General features: G+C 42.1%; 2 protein-coding genes across 5 annotated transcripts in view; one reads left to right on the forward strand and one right to left on the reverse strand.

Annotated features, from left to right (window-relative positions):
- Positions 1–24,565, reverse strand: part of LOC123503874 (phospholipase DDHD1-like) — a 171,599-nt gene that overhangs the window by 9,802 nt on the left and 137,232 nt on the right. Inside the window, exons 3-14 of one of the 4 annotated variants that reach the window (XM_045254017.1) lie at positions 9,490–9,669; positions 6,871–8,645; positions 6,409–6,561; positions 6,037–6,165; positions 3,221–3,359; positions 2,706–2,928; positions 2,000–2,188; positions 1,612–1,734; positions 1,326–1,474; positions 986–1,206; positions 625–639; positions 156–263 (exon numbers count right to left, since the gene is read on the reverse strand). In XM_045254017.1, coding sequence (XP_045109952.1) covers positions 156–263; positions 625–639; positions 986–1,206; positions 1,326–1,474; positions 1,612–1,734; positions 2,000–2,188; positions 2,706–2,928; positions 3,221–3,359; positions 6,037–6,165; positions 6,409–6,561; positions 6,871–8,473 — 3,052 coding nt within the window. In that variant the 5' untranslated portion in view covers positions 8,474–8,645; positions 9,490–9,669. Of the gene's footprint in view, positions 1–155; positions 264–624; positions 717–985; positions 1,207–1,325; positions 1,475–1,611; positions 1,735–1,999; positions 2,189–2,705; positions 2,929–3,220; positions 3,360–6,036; positions 6,166–6,408; positions 6,562–6,870; positions 8,646–9,489; positions 9,777–24,565 lie in introns of those variants that run through there. The other 3 variants (XM_045254018.1, XM_045254019.1, XM_045254020.1) reach the window with 3 other exon arrangements.
- On the forward strand, positions 10,293–16,366 carry LOC123503442. The gene is given in 7 exon segments (XM_045253206.1): positions 10,293–10,391; positions 12,432–12,537; positions 12,540–12,607; positions 12,746–13,009; positions 13,445–14,518; positions 14,928–15,101; positions 15,443–16,366. Coding segments are annotated over 7 exon segments (1,998 nt in total). The 3' UTR covers positions 15,656–16,366.

Below are 24,565 nucleotides of genomic sequence, written 5' to 3' on the forward strand. Positions count from 1 at the left end.
TTTCCTTCTACTTTCACATAAAATCTCCTTTCTCTGTGCTTTCTCCCAATCATTTAGAACAAAGCCTAGCAGTAGAAGGCTGTGGTTTAATATGTGATCAATATTACTGTAAATATTCAAATCATAAAATATGTTGAGATTTAAGGTGAACCCACTTCTTCCTTCCTGCAGGACTGAAGCTACTTCAGGGATGGTGGAGCCACTGTCACTTGATCTCTTGCTGCCTTTCATCAGTCCCCAAAGACTCCATGAACTTGCTCCTCCTGAAAGATTGGACAATTACTATGTGGATCATTCACAAATTCACTAAGACATTCCCCACTCACACACATTTTTACTCTTTTCTCTCTAGACAGACTAGTGTACTGCTTAATATCTATATAGGCATCAAACTAACAGGTCAGCAAGAGCAAGGTCTAGTAAAGACTAACACTAGTATTATGTATATATACAGTAAATTATGTAAGTGAAGCTCATCTTCACGTTAATGTGGTTTTTCAAAGTTTCATCAATTCAAAATCCCTCTGGAACAGCCGATCCCATCGCCCACCACTTGCATGGTGTAAGCAGCCTTGTGTGCTGCTATGATACAGGGGGGTGAGGTTGGGGGCTGGGGAATCTCACCTCCTCTATTTATTCCTGTAAAAGGTCACAGAGCTTTGAAGCTGAGCCCTCTGTCTGCCATGGGCCCAGTATAACTAATCAGGCATGCATAGCTGTGGGGAATGAGGATTTTCAATGGCATTGGAAGGAACATATGACCCATTTGGCTCATTTTATGTGTGACACTTTCTGCCTTGCGATACAACTTCACCCATGGACCTGTACCTCCAAAATCTTGTTTAAATGTGACCATTAGAAATTTGATAAAAGCCTCATGTTCCACTTTATCGCAGGATCATCTTGTTATACAGAACCCAAACATATACACAATTTTCATGTTAGACTCAGGGCACATAACTAACAACAGGATACAGTGACCAACCTTTCACTGGAGTGCTGGGGACAGACGAGACAGGAGTGTTACATTCAGAGTCTGCTCTTGACTTGTCCCCAGCTTCTTTGCCTTCCTTTTCCTTATCACGGCCTGCTATTCCAATGGGTTCCAAAGGCATTTCACTGTAAGGCAACTTCTCAGCTGCATTGTATGAGTGAATGAGGACTGGAGAGATATTGCTGTACTCTGGGCAGAGCAGAGGCTCAATCCTGAAAAGAAAATATGTTTAATAGGGATGAAATTTTGATGACCTTTAAAAACAATTAAAATGTACAAATAAACTTAAAAGCCTCTCTTCCTGACAAGATGTACACAGCACAGTACACACCTGTAAGCCACAGGATCGGCTGGATGGAAGATATTGAGCAGACGCTTGCACAGCTTCTGGGGGATAATGTCTGTAGTTTCACCTGAAGGTTTTGTTCTTAGACCTAAGAAGACTGCTAGAGGAGATCCCAAGCAGAAGAAATTCTCTATCTGAAATGTAAATGGTAACTTAGTTTGCCAAAGAAAAATAACTTGTTCTAGAGTTTTGTTGGTGTTTAAGCTTCAACAATAGTAGTCTACATAGTAATCCTAATTATTATCCTAAGAAAGCTATCCAAGTTATGTACCTTAAAATTTAATGAAGGTTGAGAATGACTGCATTTGTGTTTACTGAGAAGTACTTGTAGTTCTTCTCTAAGGCTTGTGGAATAATCCCTCTTGTACTTCTTTTCCTCCTCCAGGTTCTTGATCTGTAAGCAGCATATCATCACTTTAACTTGTCTGTACAGCCAAGCACAAACATGACAGTTTTATGATTGATAATCTTCAATCATCAGGTAAATAAGATATGTAATGCTGTAATTTCAACAATCTCATTTACACATCAGCATCAGAAATCACCAATTTACTTCTTATTTAGATATTAGATTGATATTCCTAAAGCTATCATACAAATACTCCATTAATAATCAGTAAATTATCTTCTGAATTTACTTCTACCATAAGTCTACTCACCAAAGACTGCACAAGCTGCTGATCAAACTGGTTGGCCGGATTCCAGCCAGTAACGATGTCGTAGGTGATGACACAGCCAAGAGAGTGTGCCACCATTGATACCTTGCCCCGGTTGGCCTCAAAGTAAGGGTTCCTCTGAGTGAACATTGTGTACAGGCGATTCATTTCATTTGTCAACCCACTGATGATCTAAGGAAAGAAATGCCACCCTGATGCTGTGATCCTCTCTCTACAGAAGGACATCCAAGAAAGTAGTGGATAAGGTGGTGAGTGTGGGATCAGGCAGACGTCCATATGTAGGTTCAAATCCCACCAGGTGCTGTCTTGAAACTTTGTCATTAGTCAAGTGGTTTAAAGTTACCTACATGTCACCATGATACCCAGGTTCTAGGTGGCGCTGTAACTGCGTTACACCAAAGATACACTTGGGTGGTGATATGGGGCCTAATAATTTGGGTACCACTATAAATAAAATTGCCTGTGCCACTAATGGGTGGAAGCTGGCCAGTGCTTCCCATACTCTTCAAGTAGACCTACAGGTACTATAAGCTACAACATTAAAAAAAAAAAAAAAAAAAAAAAAAAGTTAATACAAAAAAACTAAGAGCATTAAAATGAACTAATGATAATGACAAGTGGTTTATAACAAGAAAAAACATATCCAAGAAATATTTACATGAAATTCAAGAGGTAGAATGCTAGGTACCTCATCCCTATAGAGTGGACTGTTGTAATACATGATGTCCATGAATGAAGCATTTAGCATCTGCCGAATGTTGAGGATTTTCTGAGGAGTGATGGAGTCTATCACGCCAGCATCCAGGACCAGTGATGACCGCCACTCCACAGGGAAGAACTCCACGGTGCTGCTGCTCTTGCTCATGCCAGGGAAATACTTCTGCTTCAGATAGTTCACACTTTCCCTTAACCTGGTGAAAATTTGGTCATTCAGATGTTATCTATCATTTGTGATATATAAAGGATGTGCTCTCTTTCATATCAAATCAACCTATTTATATTCATCCTAATAGGTGATAGCTAGTATCAAGTTTATAACAATAGAAATAACAAAAATGAGTTCATGTTGGTGAAATCTATTCTGTCATGATTGAGTTTATGTGGACTTTCATAAGAGCTGTTCATCACACTGCTCTATATGCACACTTTATCCTCATACAGTATGACTTTAATTACAAGTAAGAATCATACAAACAAACTTACCCAGTGCAGTTCTTTATGATGCGTCCCCGTTCCATCTTCTGTCCAATGCCATGGATGACAAAAACAATGTGGTTAATATCGGGTGGCTTGTCGCTGGACGTTGCATCTATGCTGTATCCGCGGTGCAGCTTGTACCCAGCTGTAGGGATGAATATGGTGATTGTAACAGCAAGAATTTTCAAAATGTGACAGGCAAATTTGGGTATATTTAGTAAGTACCCTTTCTTCAAACAAGTGATCGACTGTCAAAAGCACAAAATAATAAATAAAGAAAGCACCTCACTTTTCTGCAACTAACTCAATAATACTCAACATTTTTAGCAATACAAACAATGAGGAAGACTGATTCATATAGTGTGCCATAACAGATGATTAAAAATTAGGTATAAATAGATATTCCTTCTCGCATACAAGTTCACCTCCTCATACATTGAGTGAACTTTCACCACAGCACAACAAAAGGAACAGCTAACAGGAAGATATGATAATGAGGTGATAAAATGTAAACAATACCATTACACAATAGAGAAGGTAGAGGAAGCTTTTCCTGGAAGTGGCAAGAGATAGGAAGACAACTTTAGTATCATAGTACCTCCACACTCTCCTACAGTACCACACCATGGCCACACTGCTGCCACTGCTGCTACTGTTGCTGAGATCAGCTGTTGGCTATTACATTTTGGACAGAAGCATTCTCGATGGTGTGTGTAATCAAACCTATAATTACACACCCAAGGTTACCATGAAGGCCTTCCAGTGCCCTGAATTACCATGTCACATTACCAACACCACCAACCTGATTTTGGCCCTGCCCTTCTTACTCAGCCTGGAGAAAAAAGAATCATTAACTGAAATGTGGCTGTACAACACAAGAGGAGATATGTGTGGTGTCATGGCATTGTGGCAGGAACCTGAGAACTTAATGGTGTTGGAGGGAGCAAGATGTAACACGCCAGAGGATATTCTCAAAGATAACTACAGCATTGTCTCCAATAGTAAGAAGAGGTGGACACACTTTAAAGTCGTGATGGAAGAGCAGCAGGTGAAGCTGTACCTTCTGGAGAACCAGGACAAACTCTTCACCCTCAACTGCCAGGGTTACTCAGCCTCCCTGGTGACAGTGGTTCCCTATAGATCAAGGTATGGTTATTCATCCTTCAGTGACATCAACCATCCCCTCTTATTGGCCAGTACTTTGCCAGCTATGATGGTAGTGATGGTGACAATGGTGATAGTGATAGTGGTATGGTTTTACATCAAATTTTACTGTACTCAGGATGTGGCCACAGAAGCTATATCTTGCAACACACAGAACATCCCACACAGTCCTGGAGATATGGGCTGTCCCATCAACCAGACTCCCATTGGTTTCATCCATTATGGCAGTGACAATGGCACAATGGTATCAGATTCCCTCATCCGTCATGCCAGTAAGAGCAGCCTGTGTTGGCCACCAGACCTCCTCACCCAGTACAAGGATGACATGAGGTTGTCGGATTGCCCCACCCATGATGAGAGTGACATTGATATACTTCAGCTACCAAGTTTTCTCAATAACCATAACAATGATAGCAACCTACACTGGCCACCAGATCTCTTCACCAACTATGACTGTTACAACACCCTGTAGGACCACAACACCAAATAAGAAGCAGGTTGTTTACAGTGGATTTTGGAAAATATGAACTTCCATTCTGGCAAATAAACCAACTGTCAACTTAAAAGGAAAAAATAGATAGTACCAAATAAATGAAACCCTCTGAAATATATTATATATCTTTTTAAAACTCAATGGGCTTTGCTTGAGTATTGGTCAGATGTTGAGTGTTTAATACAGTGTGTCACATTTAATTTGTCTACATTTTTCTTATCAAATCTAAATATTATATACACTGAGATATGTTTTATTATCTACAACTTATGTGAGGCTGGTGACAGAACAAAACATACTGTAGGGAAGAAAGTGTTGAGTGTTTCAATGGAATGAAGAATGATAGTCGAGTAGAGAAAGTACATGGACAACAATCACACACCTTATTCAATGATAGCCTTGCACTCAGAAGCTACCCACAGGACTCTACAGGCTGTGGACCATGAACTGCTTAATAACATTTCCATGGTAAGCTTGTATTTTGAGTTAAGCCTTCATAAAACAAAAAATATTAAGTGATGTAGCATCTCTCTCTCTCTCTCTCTCTCTCTCTCACACACACACACACACACCTGGTAGCTCAGTGGTTAGAGCACTGGCTTCACAAGCCAGAAGACCGGGGTTCGATTCCCCGGCTGGGTGGAGATATTTGGGTGTGTCTCCTTTCATGTGTAGCCCCTGTTCACCTAGCAGTGAGTAAGTACGGGATGTAAATCGAGGAGTTGTGACCTTGTTTTCTGAAGATCGGAAATAATGAGCTCCGAGCTCGTTCTGTAGGGTAACGTCTGGCTGTCTCGTCAGAGACTGCAGCAGATCAAACAGTGAAACACATCCTATTCTGAGAACACTGATATCATGAGAACAGGAGTGCAAGAGAAATAGGAAGGAGTGATAGTGATGCTTGAGGAAGATAGCATGAGGCATCAAAATAACACCATTGACAACATAATTCACTTACTTCCTTTTGTTCAGTAAAGTTACCAGCATATCTGAAATCTTACAAGATAGAGGGAGAACACAATACAGTATATGATAAAAAAGAGCTTACATGGCTTCTGACAGTAGGTAATTGTTTCATGTGATGCCTCATCTCAGCTAGTATTCTTTAACTAAAGACATCAGAAGGGTACATGGATAAGGCAGACATTTAATCCCCAGTACTCACTCCTCTGAAAGCCGAGTTTCTTGCCCACTGAACGCATGAGGCGGGAAGGCGTGGCATCTGAGGTCAGGTACACCTCAGAGGCACTAAACCACTCTACGTCTCCTTCAGGTAATGACAGACTGTGGACGGCTGGGGGGTGAAAACTTTAACATGAGTTTTAAATGTAATAAATTCAGTGTAAAGTTGTTTGTGCAGTCAAAAGGTTTCAAAGATGAGACCTATTTATGCAATATGACTTGATGACACACTGGCAATATATTTCACAGCTCTAAAACATGAAAAAATAAGCTGACAGGTTATATGCACAGTAAACAAGGAGGAACAGATAATTCAGCATACTATATTTCAGCTCTGGCCTACCACATCCTATACCTTCTTTGGTGGTGTCGTCCAGTCTCTGTGAAGACAGTAAGTGCCCCCTGAAGTGAGTTAAGTGTTCCAGCTCTATGCGGTCTGCCACATTGTCTTCCACTGGCCCCCATGTGTCATAGAACCAAGTCCCTCGCGTTATGATATAAACTTCCCCTACAGGATTGACAGATCAAAGTACATGCTTAGAAAATATGCATCATGTTTTTCTGGATGACAAGAATCATACAGTACTTGAAAGGCTAAACAAATCATTATTATTCACTAAAAACACAGCAATGAAAGATAAAAGTCTCATTATAAGTTAGTCATTTCCTCCTCAACAATATGTACATAGCTACTTTTAGAAATATTTATTATGTCTGTGAATACTGAAAATGACAACTGGATACTTTATTAACATCTTTAGGTAAAGGGATCAAAATGCTCTGAGTGGTGCTTTAACAAGTATTGCCTGATGCCCACCTTGCCAGTATATACTCTCACACTTGCGCTGCTTCACATCCACTTCATATAAGCCTCCACGCACCACTATCCTGTCCACATCCTGCTGTGCTCCATCCTGCTTGTCCTTCGGGGAGAGATTTCCAGACCACTTGGGTTTGCCCACAGGACTTCCTCCTTCTTCAGATCTAACATCTTGTAGCAAGTCCCGGTACTTCCACTCAATGCGTAGAGAGTCGTAGCCAATGAATGGTGTCCACTTCTTATCAGCCTCCACCTTGTAAAACCAGCGCACCTCCTCTGGTCCGAGATCTTCCACTGTCTCATCTCCATAGGGTGTGGTGGATCGCATGGCCATGGAATTGAGCTGGTTGGGATCCAGGAAGCCCTCCCCCAGGCTGCAGTAATTATCACTGTACTGGTAGTCTCCATAGTAATAGTCCTGGTACATGCCTTGAGGGTAAGAGTTGTCCACATAGTCAATATTAAACTGATAATTCCCTGAGTTCTGAGTTACGGACTGCAGCTGATCAAAGCCTTGGTGGTACTGTTGCTGTTGCTGCTGTTGCTGCTGCATACCCGAGTAGTCCATGTTGCTGTACTGAACTTGTGAGGGTACATGGTGGGACTGGAAGGTTTGCTGTAAGTGTAGGCTGTGGTTAATCTGGCCATTCATTAGTGACTGGTTGGAATACTGGTTGACTCCCAGCATGGTCAGGTTGTTGGGTGGATGCTGAGTGGAGCCTGCATGGAGTTGCGAGTACCCCTGCATTGGGCTCCCAGTCGCCGCAGGGTGCCAGGACAATCCAACCCCTGGGTCTACCAAGCCACCACTCTGCTGGGGCATCTGTGTGGTGTATGGACCAGCTAGAGCCTGCTGCTGGGGAGGCTGGGAGGGGCCTAGTTGCTGTGGTGACAGGCTTGACGACAACTGTGAAGACATGGGGGGTGTCAGCTGTGAAGGGAGAGTTGAAGCGAGCTGCTGTGGGGGAAGACTTGAAGGCAGTGGGGAGGGAATTGAGGATGTCAGTTGTGAGGAGAGGGTGGATGTCAGCTGTGTAGGCAGACTAGAGGCCAGCTGCACACTGTCCAACCTGGCCTGCCTCAAGGACTGATTGCTGACACCCACACAGTTGATGCCCAGGTCAGGTCTTGGGCTGAGGGAGGCTGGGTGAGTCGTCCCCAGAGAAGACCTCATGGGGGAGGAGGAGAGGGAGAGGGCATGGCTGGTGCTCCGGGCTGAGGGTGCGCCGAGGGAAGAGAAGGACTTTGGGGTAAACTCCTGAGGGATCGGGGATGGCAGCTGACGAGGGGAGGGGGAGGTGGACAGTGCATGAGTGTCCAAAGTTAGACTTGATGTAGTTAACAAATCTTGGCTATGCTGGTGAAACATTCGTTGCTGGCGAGCGTGGCGTGCGGAGTCCTGCTGGTGAGTGGGGGGAAGGTAGCCAGTGTAGGGGTGGCTGCCCTCATACACACCTCCAGTCCTGCTGCCCTCATGGCTGGCAGCCTCTCGTGGCCCCATCTGCTGCTCCGCCCGGGATAGGGAGAGCTGCCCCAGTTGACTCGATAGTGTTGTGTGGGCGTACGTGAGGTGCTGATCGCCCCTAGAGTTATAATCCATGCTGAAAAATTCATCCCCGCCTCCCCTGCAGCCCTCACCCGGTAAACACACGGCGTGGTGCAATCTTCACTTGGTGCCCACCTCGGGCTGGAGGAGCGTAGTTCCTTCCATAGTACCAGCTGCTAGGTAGACCAATTTCTGCTAAACACATGCGTGGTGCAGGACAACGTACCTGCCAAAGAGAAGCATTATACTCGCGTCATGATAGGTGCTGAAAGAGGCGTAAGATTGTCTCCCCCGCGTGACTCCATTGATTGGAAAGTTGGCACTGATGTGTAATATTTGGTCTTTGGATACAAAATCATATCAATATACTACAATACTTGAATATAAAATACTGTAGTGTGATGATTACCATAAAATACAATAATCAATAATGTATTTAAAATTTCCACAAGAATAGGGATTATAGATAGTAATTTTAAAACACAAACAAAACAATGCAAAAATGACAGATTATTTATTTAAAAATTAACTTGCTTTATAATATAATATTCACCTACCTAAGTAGGTATAAAAAATCTCAATCAAAATAAGAACATGTATATACCAGATCCCTTGCATATGCAACAGGAAAATGTAAAACTTTTCCCGGCAAGAAACATTCTTCAGATATTCTGATATCTTCAAATATGCATGAAGGCAACATTTCGCTTTTTAAACACATGCTTGGCGATAATATCACCAGCAAGATATATAACAAAGTTTACCATTGACTAAGCATCTCTAAGTTCTGAAGACATCTTAACACTATTTTTTGTAATACAAAAATATACTTATAGTATGAGAACTCTCTTTGTAAAACGACTCAGAAACGAGGTGGAAGCAGTTCACACAGCACCGCCAGGGCGGAGCCACCGCCCTCTAATCTCTAGGTAAATAGTAGTAAACACAGGCCAGTCTTGGCCAAGAAAGATACAATAGCTGCCATTCACCTGGAAAGTTAGTAAGTTGAGACGCATTTCTAAACATCTAAGGAACTCTTTTATGCAGATGTTAGCGAAGGTAAAACCAACCTGTTTACTGAGAATTTATTTATTTGTTTGTAGATACGGGAGTATCTACAAACTTGACCTCACCAGGTGGCAGGTGAGGTCAAGCCATTGTGCTCGCGTCCAGTCCGATCACCACTTATTGGCTGCTTCTCCCGGTTGTCTGGGGTCCATATAGCTCTCCCCTGTTCTCACCACGCTGCTCTGTGGAGGAAGGATGATTCATGAGGAAAAAAAATACACATTTTCAGATTTCATCTACTTCTGAAGTGGATTTGTGGTTATCACTCGTGACACACCTTGCCTTGAGGTATTTCCCCGTGGCAGCGAGTCTGGGCTTCTGTTGGGTGGTGATGGCCTATTGCACCGCCAGCCCATTTCAGCCCACCTTGCTGAGTTAGGTTAGGTTTGGTTAGTTTGTGTTTGATTTCATTAATATTTTAGGAATTTCGTATGATTTTTGTTCAATTTAGCCAAATATGGCCTCTTAGACAAGAGGTAAATACTTCACAGGGTAGAAAAACAGTAGAAAAGCCTGCTGTGAACACTCCAGCTGATAGTGGAAGCAGCTGTGGGTGATATGTCACTGTGCAGCCCAGGACAGACCCAGTGTTGTGCGAGCCAGTGTGTGGGATTGTCACTCCAGTATGTAGGTATATAGATAAACCATGATAATGGTAATAGTTGTAGCAATAATGGTAATTGATATTTTATTTACAGCTTCGATGTAAGAAGACAAGAAAGAAGTATTACACACTTCTACCCTTCCTACTGACTATAACTGAAGCTGTTTCTGGAGGCCTCGTCTCTCTGCGTGCTGAGGAGCCATGAAGCCCAGGCGGCTGCACCAGTTGTGTGGCTGGTCCATTGCTCGCTACTTCAACAGGAATGTGTGGCATCTCCACATGACTCGAAATGAGGACCGGGTAAGAGATCAGGTTTCTTATCAACTTGAAAGCAATTATAAGTCTGCAAAGTTTAAAAAATATGAATGAAATATTTAATTTACTTCTTTCCTGATGTAAGAAAGTGGTCTTGAGATTCTCTCTCACACACACACACACACACACACACACACACACACACACACACACACACACGGTAACTCAGTGGTTAGAGCGCTGGCTTCACAAGCCAGAGGACCGGGAGTTCGATTCCCCGGCCGGGTGGAGATATTTGGGTGTGTCTCCTTTCACGTGTAGCCCCTGTTCACCTAGCAGTGAGTAGGTACGGGATGTGAATCAAGGAGTTGTGACCTTGTTTTCCTGGTGTGTGCCTGGTCTCAGGCTTATCCGAAGATCGGAAATAATGAGCTCTGAGCTCGTTCCGTAGGGTAACGTCTGGCTGTCTCATCAGAGACTGCAGCAGATCAAACAGATCAAACAGTGAAACACACACACACACACACACACACACACACACACACACACACACACACACACACACACACACACGGCCCGGTAGCTCAGTGGTTAGAGCACTGGCTTCACAAGCCAGATGACCGGGGTTTGATTCCCCGGCTGGGTGGAGATATTTGGGTGTGTCTCCTTTTACGTGTAGCCCCTGTTCACCTAGCAGTGAGTAGGTACGGGATGTAAATCGAGGAGTTGTGACCTTGTTTTCCTGGTGTGTGCCTGGTCTCAGGCCTATCCGAAGATCGGAAATAATGAGCTCTGAGCTCGTTCCGTAGGGTAACGTCTGGCTGTCTCATCAGAGACTGCAGCAGATCAAACAGATCAAACAGTGAAACACACACACACACACACACACACACACACACACACACACACACACACACACACACACACACACGGCCCGGTAGCTCAGTGGTTAGAGCACTGGCTTCACAAGCCAGATGACCGGGGTTTGATTCCCCGGCTGGGTGGAGATATTTGGGTGTGTCTCCTTTACGTAGCCCCTGTTCACCTAGCAGTGAGTAGGTACGGGATGTAAATCGAGGAGTTGTGACCTTGTTTTCCTGGTGTGTGCCTGGTCTCAGGCCTATCCGAAGATCGGAAATAATGAGCTCTGAGCTCGTTCCAGAGTAACGCCTGGCTGTCTCATCAGAGACTGCAGCAGATCAAACAGATCAAACAGTGAAACACACACACACACACACACACACACACACACACACACACACACACACACACACACACACGGCCCGGTAGCTCAGTGGTTAGAGCACTGGCTTCACAAGCCAGATGACCGGGGTTTGATTCCCCGGCTGGGTGGAGATATTTGGGTGTGTCTCCTTTACGTAGCCCCTGTTCACCTAGCAGTGAGTAGGTACGGGATGTAAATCGAGGAGTTGTGACCTTGTTGTCCCGGTGTGTGGTGTGTGCCTGGTCTCAGGCCTATCCAAAGATCGGAAACAAGGAGCTCTGAGCTCATTCCGTAGGGTAACGTCTGGCTGTCTCGTCAGAGACTGCAGCAGACCAAACAGTGAATTACACACACACACACACACACACACACACACACACACACACACACACACACACACACACACACACACACACACACAGCATAGTGTAGTGGTTAGCACACTCGACTCACAATCGAGAGGGCCGGGTTTGAGTCCCGGGGCAGCGAGGCAAATGGGCAAGCCTCTTAATATGTGGCCCCTGTTCACCTAGCAGTAAATAGGTACGGGATGTAACTCGAGGGGTTGTGGCCTCGCATTCCTGGTGTGTGGAGTGTGTTGTGGTCTCAGTCCTACCCGAAGATCGGTCTATGAGCTCTGAGCTCGCTCCGTAATGGGGAAGACTGGCTGGGTGACCAGCAGGCGACCGAGGTGAATTACACAAAAAAAAAAAAAAAAAAAAATGCATTGCTTGTGAAAAAAAAAAGAAAAAGGAAATCTTTGTAAGATTACATTACACGGAATTGCACCAAATGACTTTAGTTTATACATTTTGTGTGGGTTTAGTGAGCAGTGATGCAATGACCGTTTGTTATTGTAGCTTGTCCTGGTGGAGTTTCTGGTGACCTTTGCAAGACACTTTTATGGCATTCTCACCCACCGGGGGATAGAGGACCAGCTGTACAGGAGCCTGATGGTGTGCCTCAGAACAGAGTCAATCCTCCTGTGTTTCTCACAGCAATGTTGGTGTACTGCCCCAAAGTGACAATTGACCAGGTGAGGTTATTCTGTCCTTTCCCATTAGTTCTTTAAATCATCAGTTGTTAGCTATTGTTTTTTTTTTTTTTGCTACGTACCTGCTTAGTGCTGCAAACATGCTTGTAATAGTGATGTAATGATGCTTATTACTTTCAGATTGCAGTATTGTGTGAACACAAAAATAATCTGTTGGGCTCAGGAGTGTACCTGTCCGAGGATGAGTGCTTGGGAATGTTGCAGGTGCTAGCAGAGTATCAGAAACAACAGTCTGTGCTCATGAACCAAGGAAAGGAGAAACTTGTTGACAGCTTCATGCTGCCAACAACATGCCTGGTGCTGGAGGGGATTTCTTTTCATGATGCAAATTATTTGTCACTTCTTCTAGAGAAGATGCCAAACCTTTCCCACATATCTTTGCAGGTAGGATGTGTGACCACTGTTTAATATGATTTCTGCTGAACAGATAAAAAGAAAAAAATGAAGACAGGTGCATTACACCTGAAATTGTTTGCAAACAGTAGTTCATAGATGAAAAGAGCAATTAATTTGTTAAGTGTGCTAAGTATATGTGAGTGTTTCCAGTCCAAGGAAAAATTTGCTTTAGCTATAGCAAAATGTTTGATGTTTGATGAACTCCACTTACATTGTTCAAGATAAATGTTTACCTTTCTTTATCAATAGGAAGTTATTGAAAGAGGCATTAGCATCATTAACATAGGCATGTCTCGTGATTTGAGTGTTTTCAGTATACGGAGGTGTATATTGATTAATGTAATACCTTACACCTTCACATAAGAGTGATTGCCTTACAGAGAAGGGAGTGCAATAACTTATACACACTTCATATCTTTACAGCACAATGGAACCCGAGGAGTCCTGAAAACTCTTAGTCAGCATTGCAAACATTTGAAATCCCTCTGTTTCTTGGAGCCAAGCATTGAAGCATCTATAAAAGAAAAGGACATGTTTTCAGCCCTTTTTGGTATTCCTTCCACAAATGTTCCACGTCCAGGAAATGTAGTGAATAAATTTGAAAGTGACCAAGAATTCAGGGAAAATTGCAAATTTCAATTCCCAAACCTACAAAAGCTTGATATTGATGAATTGTTCTTTGATGAAAATATAATACATGACATTTACATATTAACATTACTTCTACAACCAAAGATAAAATGTTTTGGAAAACACTCAGGCCTTACAAGAAGAATTGTAACAAACTACAAAAAAGCATGGAGTATTATTAATAACAGATCAGAAAGTGAAGCTATTGTGCATTTAACTGAAGTTAAATTTGTAGATTCTATGTCTGCAGTGAATAGACGTAGTCGAGTGGATCTGGATTACTGGGAAGAAGCACTACCAATGTTTGAAAACTTGACAACTGTTGAGCTGCAGAAAACTCGTTGGAATGAAAAGGAGATTGCAAAGTTTTGCTCATTGCTTTCAAATAAAGTGAGAACATTTTCTTTAGTGGAATTCCCACTGAGCGACATGTCATGTCTCATTAACGTGACCAACCTACGGCTGACACTGACCAGACACTACTCTTTTGACAAGATGCACATCATCCTGGACGGCTGCCCTAACCTCAAGACACTAAGCATCCATCCAACTTTCTACCATGAAGCAGCTCGCAGACAGGTTGGTCAGGACCAACTGCAAGTGGAACAAATGATGGAGGAGGACCTGAATATCTTAGAAAGACTTATGTTTGCTGATGGGGAAGTTGATGTACAGCCAGTTTTGCTTGTCCAACAAAGAGCTTTGAATTATGGCAATAATGAAGTTCGTGCTGGTGGTGAAGAAGCTTTACCAAATGTCAGGCCAGCTTTCAGATTAAGAGGAGTATCCAGAAAGAAAAAGAAGCCTCATAACCTGACAACTCTGCGCATTGCTTCCCTCTGTGAAGCAGAACAGAAACAGACAGAGGTGAGGACCTTATTGATTTGTTAAAGTTTTATTTTTAGACAAATGTATAGGATTCAGTGAAGATTATACTACTAAGTTCTGAGGGACAACAGTGAACATTAATTTTAGTCAGTTATTATAATTTTGTTTAAGGATTTTATCTTCTATTACAAAATTGGGTGGCTCATGAATCTAACATATATTTTCCTAGACAAGCTCCTCTGTTACACTCATCCCTGTCATGAGCCTTCCTTCACACACCATCTTCATCTTTAGCTTTCCAATGAAAAGCATATTTCTTTCACACCAGTACTTTGTAATAACATATCAGAACAAGGACAGAATTATTATCTATTTGTGACCCAAAAATTTGTTTCTAATATTTGTATTATATTATAATTCATCCATTCTCCTATGAATATTTTGTCAGGACTTTCTGCGTGAGGTGTTGGAGCGTTTACCTAACCTGCGTAACCTGTGCCTTGGCATGTGGATGGGGTCGCTGAGTCAGAGGCGGCAATATTTGACTTGCACGGCCAACGCACTGGTCAATGTGGTGGCAGATAAGGAACGGAAAGAATTACTGCTGCCACACCTAACACGGGTATGTCTTCTTGCTGCTTTTCACTCTAGTCATTTACTGTAGTGGCTGGGTGCTCAAACTGAAACTCCATTCATATAGTGAGTCACACCTTGTTTGATAGAGGTACATTGAACATCTGTCTTGAGTTCAGTCCCAAGGTACTCATCAATTGTGCTATAATGATGAGTATGTTGGTTTGTCAGTATTGAGTTCAAGTTCTTGCAATTATCTCAAGGGACTCAATTTCTTAGGCATTGGTGTGTCATTCTGTTAAGTATACATTTAAAGTATACATTTAATGAAATACTTGCTTGATAATTAAATCATCCAAAAGTTTAGCATAATGTGACAATTTTTTTCAGCTTTGTTGTCTTCCAACTGGGAATGAGATGGAGATGTGCAGATCACTTGCATCCCTGGTGGAGGTACTGCCATCCTTGCAGACCCTTGTCCTGCCTGTCCTGGACATGTACATGCTGTCACGAACCCTCAAGTACTTCCAGCACTCTAGTCTTGACATTCAGTACAAGTGTGCCACAGACCAGGTGTTCTCATACTGGGGACCTGAACACTAACAGACTACCTGACTCTCAGAATTGAGTTTTTTTGGTGACTGACTTACTTTTCTATTTTTTCATTCTTTTGTTTTATGATATCTTGGGTATTTGATGTTGGTAAAGTGTCATGGTCACTTTCAAACAAACAAGAATCATTATGTAAAAGAAAGTACATATAATGAGCTTCATATGTACTTGTATTCTATGGATCTCTATAAAATTACTTAAATTACTTTGTTTTGTATGAATTACTGGAAAAAAAAAAAAAAAAACACTTGCCTATGGTTTTGAACATTACATGCATGAATGCAGATGCATAGACCATGGGAAGTAACCTCTTAGTATACACTAACTAGAATGTCTTCACATAGTTATTCAGTATGTAGTGTTATATCTTTTGTATATAACAGTGATTAAGTATCCTATCAGGAAGGACTCTATGAAAGACTGTTCTTGTCATGGGGTAACAAGTGAATTCTGTTGACTTGGTAATCTTGTATTCTATACACTGTAGTACCAGTGTGTAGGGCACAGTTAGAAGCTTGCCTTGAATGAAGAAAGGGGTCATAACTTTCCTGCTATGTATGGTTGTGCTGAATCAGGGATAGCTTAAGTAGAAATTATGCAATTTGAATTTCTCATTTATGAAAAAAAAAAACAGGATAAACATTGAATTTAAAATATTCTTATATTTTTCTAAGATGATCACAAAATAAAGATTTGGATTTATTGATTTTCTTACTCAAAATATCAATATCATTATCAATAATACTGAAATTTTGGATTTATTGATGTATCAGTTATTGATTATTGCTGATATAGTTATTATGGTAATTCTTTGTTATGTCCAGCTTTGCCCAAGTGACACCACCAAGGCAGAGCCATTGCCTCAGGAATGGGCGTTTTCCCCAATGGTATACAGTACTTCTCTAAAAGGAGGTGTGTAAGGCGTGGGAGACTACTGGGAGTAAAATAAAAACAGGCTTTGTTCTTGGCTTTCAGTTCAAAGCAGAGAAAGGTCTTGATGGGGGGGAGGGTTATGAGACAGTAGAGTTGCCAGGTGGTTGTGTGGGATGTTGCACGAATCTTGGGAGGAAAAGTGGTGACACTGCTGACTACTTGCCATTCAGGTGAGTAAAGGCTGTTACATTTACACATCTCCATGTCAGCCATAACCGACATGATGATAGTAGTGGCCATTTACTAAAGAGATGAGCAGCAAGGTACAGTAGTGAGTGACACATTGGCAATGGTGATGCAGACACCTGAGGCCAGCTAAACACCTGAAAAGCATGAGTTAATGCAAAGGAAATGCTTGAGATATGTGCACACATCAGTTCAGGAGAGACAAGGAAATTTAATGTTTTGTCTACATTATATATATATATATATATATATATATATATATATATATATATATATATATATATATATATATATATATATATATATACACACACACACACATAACTATTTTGAAAAGGAGTGGCAAGAATTGGGTTATGATGATGCATAGGCAGGGAATGAGTGGAAGGAAAGACTGGCAGTGGCAGGTAGAGGCTGGATAGAAGTAAACAAAATGTGGATGAAAATAAAAGAACAGTTAGCTGAGAAGTGGCAGGAGTGGAGCAGTGGAGAGACTAGTGGAAGGAAGAAATAGTGGAGGAGCTGGGAAAGTGTGTGGGGGGGGCGTGTTCAATCCAGTAACGGTGAAGGAAGGAGGCCACCCTCACCTCGTGGTCTGGACGAGTTTGGAGCTTCCCACAGCTTTATGAATGAACGAGACTCGGGTTCACTGACCGCCCACCCGCTGGAGTATGTGTGTGTGTGTGTGTGTGTGAGTTCACCTAATTGTAGTATACAAAGCTCTGATATAGCTACCTTCTTTGAGCCACAGTGTGTGTGTGTGTGTGTGTGTGTGTTCATCCCAGCCAAGAGGTTATTGAACTTGTTAAACGCTATTTTTTTCAGTAACTACATTTATTTATTCACTTATTCATTTATTATTATTTATTTATTATTTCTTTTTAAGGTAGTGATCTTCGTGTTCATCTTCATGAAAGGAAACGTATCTAAATTTAGTTGCTTATTCACACCCAAGATGGCAATAATACGTATTCTAAAGCTATAACCATCCTCCTGCTGCTAAGATAAAGATACATTTGGGAGTTCTTTTATCACCGAGTATAGAAAGATTGAGAAAAAGAAAAGTGAAAAAAAATTAGTTCGCAATCTATTTCTTTGCCTGACGATTATTCTTAGTGAATAATAATGAAAAAAAAGTTACCGATATTGTTCATCAATACTGAACAAACAAGAAGACAAGGAAAACTGGGCAAGGCAAGACCTATATAGACAATCAAGTCTCCAATGTGTGTGCAAATCAAAATAATGAACGTGAGAGGAGAGGCCGATGATTTACCTGCTCTCAAGGCAGTGATAAGCTTACAGGATTCTTTAAAATAGTAATGATAGTAAAAAGAGAAACTCATTAGCGCTTTACAACACTTCACCTGACCCCGTGGACATATTGGAGAGTTCAACCACCTTTGTGCATTCGTTCTAATGTGTTCAGATAGCCTGCCAAGTGAAGGGCGGCCCCGATACCATCAAGAACAAAACAACAATGTCTTCAGGAGTCGTGTTAGGCAAGGTTGTGGTGGACAGTTTATCTTTACAACAACTAGACGTTTGTTTATCTTGGAGGGGTCATATACCATTATACATCCATTGCCAGAAGTTTCGATAGCTTAAAAAGTCAAGTGGCAAGCTTCACACACACTACTGCCAACAACCTCAAAGACCACACCATCTTGAAAAATACAATTCGCAAATGTTATGGATAATACGGTCTCAATGTAATCGACCCCTGAAAAATAGCTATCCTAGGTGTTATACTGGAACCATTTTCCGTCAGAGTAACTTTGCCATATGGATAGGCGCACGCGAGCGTGTTAACACTGCAGCTCTTAATCACTGACTGGTCTATACATGGTCTTGCTTGAAACGAGCGTGTCTTGCTTTGAAACGTGCTTCAGTTATATTATTAATTCACCAGAGCCCTTATTTAACCCCTTCAGTACCGGGACTCATTTCTACCTTGAGTTTTGGGTTTTATTAAAAAAAATTATTGACATTAAGAAGGGTCTATGGAAGTCAGAAGATTAATCGCCAGAGTCTTCACTGTTTTAATCACCATATAAATTTCTGAAGCTTTATAAAATCATCAAATAGTAGCCAGAATGAATATGAAAAGGCGTCATGGTACTACAGGGATTAAGCATAATGGTTTTGATATGGATAAACTGAATTTGCTGCACGTATCAAAACACGTATATACGTACGTAAATCTTTCAGTGAGTGGAAACATCAGTCATTAATCTTGAGGAAATAGCACGACAAAAGTGGTAATATGATATGGAATACTTAAAATATGCTTATGAAAATTTTGCTTAAAACATGCTTATGAAGATTTTGCCAAGTCACAGTCATCCGCTGGACTGAAACACTTATGCACCGCACCTCCACTATTTTCATGTAATCTATTATAGTGACATGTTAACACTTTTTCTGCATCATAAACAGGACAAATACTCTTTAAAACTCGGATAATCGTCTCTGTAGTCTTGAACATGGTCGCAGTGAGAGAGGGAAGCAATTCTGAATATGGAGTGACAATGTGAGCTACCGTTTTACGCCAGCACGACGCAGAGCAGAGCCGGAGAGCGCGTCTTGTCTACTCCTGATCTGGACTTCAAGATTTGGTCTGGACAGTGACGCAGTTTGGCCATGAGTACTCCGAACCCATAACCAATCACCGCTACCGTTACCACACCTGTTACCAGATCGCCCATCACCGCTCTAATACGATAACGACTTGTAACGAACGTATGGAGAAGAGAAGGAAGAGGTTGGACAGAAGCGAGCGGCGAGAGGCAGAGGCAGGAGCGGCATGTACCATTGGCTGGCTTGGAGACTCTCAACACCATATGGAAGCGGAAATCAAATGAAGTGTCAGAGGAAAAAGAAGAGGAGGAAAAAGAAAAAAAAAAGAAAAAAGAAAAATATCATAAACAATAATAATAATAATAATAATAATAATAATAATAATAACAAAGAACAAGAACAAGAACAAGAGAGAGAGAGAGAGAGAGAGAGAGAGAGAGAGAGAGAGAGAGAGAGAGAGAGAGAGAGAGAGAGAGAGAGAGAGAGAGAGAGAGAGAGAGAGAGAGTGTAAGAACAATTTTAATAATCACTTAATTAGTTACATTCTGAAGCGGGAGAAGCAGACGTAATGATGGGGAGGATTTGTGGTACTGACGGAGGAATGCACAGAGGGGCCGTGTGCATCGAGGCTATTATGAGGATGCTGGTTTTCACAAGGAGCGTCTCTTTATAGCATAGTGACTCCCTGCTTATATATATACCCTACCTACGACCCTGAGGGAAGGACGAATGGTAGCGGCTCGGAAACAAATAAGAGAATGATGATGAACAGCTATACACAAATATTTGTAAACAATGTCACCTGCAAATTGCCTCCTTGTCGATCACTCGTCATAAATGAACTCATGACACGAAAAATAAGCGAGAAAAAGCAGCTTATATGTGATTAAAGACTGAGTAGGTTGATGGTGGTGTTTATTAATGTAATTTTAAAAAGCTAGGGTGAAGCATGAGTCAGCGAGACAAGTGAGAGGCCTTTATACAACTAGGCGGAGAAAATAATATTCACACATTCGTTTCTAAAATAAAATCTCTCCCCTCCATCCCCAAACACACACACACACACACACACACACACACACACACACACACACACACACACACACACACACACCGCAGGCGACTCTTGGCACAACGAATTCAAAAGTTATACGTGCCACTGTTTGTGTGGTGGAGGGTGCCAACAGTGCATAGCGGGGCGGGGAAGGGGGCGGGAAGGCACACCTCCACAGACACACTTGGCAAATAGTGCGAAAGGGAAAATTATGCCCCGCTGATGCTTGTGTGTTGCCTGCGGACTCGTGCTCAGATTTCATGTTTTGTAGGACTGTCCGTCAGCTGCACGCCGGAAAGACCTCTAGTTGTGTGGATATGATGAAGGTGAGGAAGGTTCATCGTCTCCTAAGGACGTAAACTTCTTAAACTTTTGGTTGCGATGAAGCAGAGAAGAGGGGAGGTCATTGTCTCTTAAAGAAGTAGATAGTGAAGACTTTAGAGTACGATAAAGACGAGGAATGTTTCAGTAAATGGGTACGATGGAGATTAAAAGGGTCTCTTTCTCTTAACTAAGTACTTATATGTCTACTAATGGTGAACACGATGATGATTCCTTGTCTCGTAGCCAATTAGTACCAGATATACTCTCATTTTGTAGCGATACTCACTAACTGGCCCTGCAAAAGGTCAAGTAAGGGATATTTTAAAAAGGTATGTAGTTAGTGACCGTGATGTAAGACTGTACCGTGACGGGTTGCCATATTTTTCTCGTTGGTGATGTAACATACGAGGGACAGTGAAGGTAAAGGGACTGTGTGTGTGTGTGTGTGTGTGTGTGTGTGTGTGTGTGTTCGGGACATGTAACCTTGTGGGGTCGTGCCAGAGTTCGAAGCAGTCATGGGTGAGTGGTATACCTTCTTATAGGGTAACGCTGCGCTTCTTGTTCTTGCTCTCACTTTTTGGCTGATTCCACTATACTACGGTAAATGTTCTGCTGCTACTACTACTACTACTACTACTACTACATTTCCTCCTCCTCCTCCTCCTCCTCTTCCTGCTTCTTGTTGTTAATCATATTGTATCCATTATAGTTATTATCATTCTCACAACCACTTTTCGTATCGTTGTTCTCCTGTTCCTATCACTGTCATCATTATACCGTATTAATAGTGTGTGTGTCTATGAATTTTATCGTGGCTACACTGATGGTCCTTCATCGTGGAACAAACCACTTTATTGTGAAGAAAAATGTAATGTGATATGTGTTTACATGAAAACAATGGAATTTAAGCTTCGTCCTTCCCTTACTTTTTCTCCTTCATGTCAATATACACGATAAAAAAAAAAATTGACCTGTCACTATGCAATAAAGGTAACATACCCCCACACACACACACACACACACAACGGAGCAGCGTTGGCAGGAAGTGTGTTTACATGTTGGTGTGTGTATGTACTCGTATGTCACCACTACACTAGGCGGCAGAGACGTCGTGAGTATAGTTTGGCCGCCAGCACGCCTCAACTTGGCTCCCTTGCGTGGTTATTTTCAGAATGGTCGTGAAATTTCTGAGTGCATTCAAGCAGACTGGCGCGGCGGCGAGGAAAGCACTAATAAATCGCAAAACATTTCTGTGTGCACTAGTTCTATATTTTATCTTTTTTCTCTCTCTTTATTTCAGCCAACCAGTCGAAATCTTGGAGCTAAATTGTGATCTTGTTTCTATTTCCTTTTGTTTTTGTCATTGTTACTTTCTTGTGTGTCCTTTCCTGACGTGGCCTCGACTCTCTCCCAGTCCTTGGTGACTTATTTGGCGCTCTCTCTCTCTCTCTCTCTCTCTCTCTCTCTCTCTCTCTCTCTCTGCTAGTCGATCTGTACGTCGTTAATTAATTTTTTTCTTATTTTCACAAATAAATAAATAAATACTTAACCTAACAAGCTCCAGGGACGTGCTGAAGGGGGGAGGGACGAGCTGATATATATATATATATATATATATATATATATATATATATATATATATATATATATATATATATATATATATATATATATATATATATAAATTGATATATGATCCATAATAAGAGAGAGAGAGAGAGAGAGAGAGAGAGAGAGAGAGAGAGAGAGAGAGAGAGAGAGAGAGAGAGAGAGAGAGAGAGAGAGAGAGAGAGAGAGACGATAATATATGTGATTTTCTGCATGATCTTTAAAGCAGGCGTTGTGATGCTGTTGTCTGTTCAGCTCCTCTCCAGTGCCTACGTGGCTACCCTTCTGTCTTGCGGTGCGGCGGTTCTGTGGCGCTGGAGCTTGGCTCGCGACTAAAAGTGCGAGTTCAGGAAGACAATCACTGTTGTAAGATAGCGCCCTACTGTACAAAGGTATCGCCTCCTCCTCAGCATACGTGCCCCTAAGAGTATAGCAGGTTGGGGCACCGTAACGGCGTAACCCACTGGACCTACACGCCTTGTGCACCTCATAAGGATTTCAAACCACACTTCCGTAAGTTTGCATTGATATTTTCTCGTTAGTGTTGCTCAATCCATGTTAAATGATCACTAGAATTATGAGGTCACTAAAAAAAAACATAATACCCTTCACGAAAGTCCGTTTAAAATAGACAAATGTCCAAATATCAAGACACATTTTTAACTTGAGAATTGTGCACGATTAGGCCAATTTATTTACACTAGGAAGGGCCTATGGAGGTCAGAAGATCAATGGTCACAGTCTTCGCTATTCTAATCCACCACATGAGTTTCTGAACCTGTATAAAATCACCAAATAGTAAGCAGAATGAATATGGAAACGCGTCATGGCAATCAAGGGGTTAATGCAGTCTCTAAATCTCGAAAATTATGAAATCTATCAAGTATTTTAGAGATTCTAAAGTTAACTCTGCTGCTGCGGCATGTGTGAAAATAAAGAAAAACTGAGCTATTGGTGTAAGGAAGAGGAAGATATATAATTTTCATTTACGGTGAGGGGATTTCAAGGCTTTTGTCAAGAGCGGCAAAGGTTACGTCCAAGGCTAGGGGGTGAGCCTTGCCTTTCCCTTCAGCTTGCTCGGTTGTCATGTGACGCAACTGCTGCTGTTTTCTGTAAGCATTTTTGGTTACAGGTTGAGGCCGGTGATGTATTGCGAGGCAGTGCACTAAATTCAAGCATGTGGGAGGAGGGTAAAGGGAAGACATAACTAGATTGGCGGGCTTCGAAACACATGATGAACGTTGTAAATTGTTTTCCTCATGACTAACCTTGAGACGACATACTGGCAGAATATCATGTGCTATATTTCGTTTACATAATCAGTACTATAATAGAAGATATGTTACTTATTTTCATTGTGATTCGTATCCTCCCCAGTCTGCGTCCTGTCATCTGCTGGCGCTCCTCTTACGAAACATGACAACTGATAGATCTTAAGAACCTCTGTGTAGTAAAGACTGAGAGAAAACAACACTCAGCGGGAGTTTGTGTGGCGGGTTACTCAACTTATGACCACGAAATAGAACTGAAACACGATCAACAGACGCCTTGCTATTGTCCTGACCTTCACCATTCCTAACCCAGACCGCAGTTTAAGATTATTTCTATTTACACCCCAAGAGAAAAGTAAAGCCACGTTGTGTTTATTTGTGTACTAACTTAACTAAGGTATTAAGAGTATTTAAAGGCTTTACTGTTACAGCTGACACAAGCCAAGCAAGAACCATGTTGATAAATATTTTTTGCCCTCCCAAAACGAGCACTACACGTAACACTGTACCTAATTATAGATTTATGCTTCCGCACTTGAACAAATTCGCTCGCTCCCCCGCTGTGCTGCTGCTGCTGCTGCTACAACCATCACTGAAGATAAATGACATCGCCTCTACGCAGCCTTGACTTCAGATTCGATATTTCCTCATTTCCCCTCGGCTACAACGCCCACTCATAGCTGTCACTACGCTCTCTACACCGCCCACTACTCGCCCTGCCAAACCTCTCGTCAATCCTTAGCCCTCTCCCACTCGCCCCCTCCCAGTGAAGTCGAATGGGAAGGCAGCATGGACGGCCTGAGGAAGGGATGTGTGCCAGCATAGTATACATTGTTGGCAGTGTCCCCGTCACTCGCCTTCACGTCTGACCCCCTTAGTGCCACGTCTCCCCTGCCTTTGGATTATACCCATGGCAACACCTGGAGAGAGACAACATGGGAAAAA

This window comes from Portunus trituberculatus, chromosome 14 (assembly GCF_017591435.1).
Source record: "Portunus trituberculatus isolate SZX2019 chromosome 14, ASM1759143v1, whole genome shotgun sequence".
Lineage (NCBI taxonomy): Eukaryota > Metazoa > Arthropoda > Malacostraca > Decapoda > Portunidae > Portunus > Portunus trituberculatus.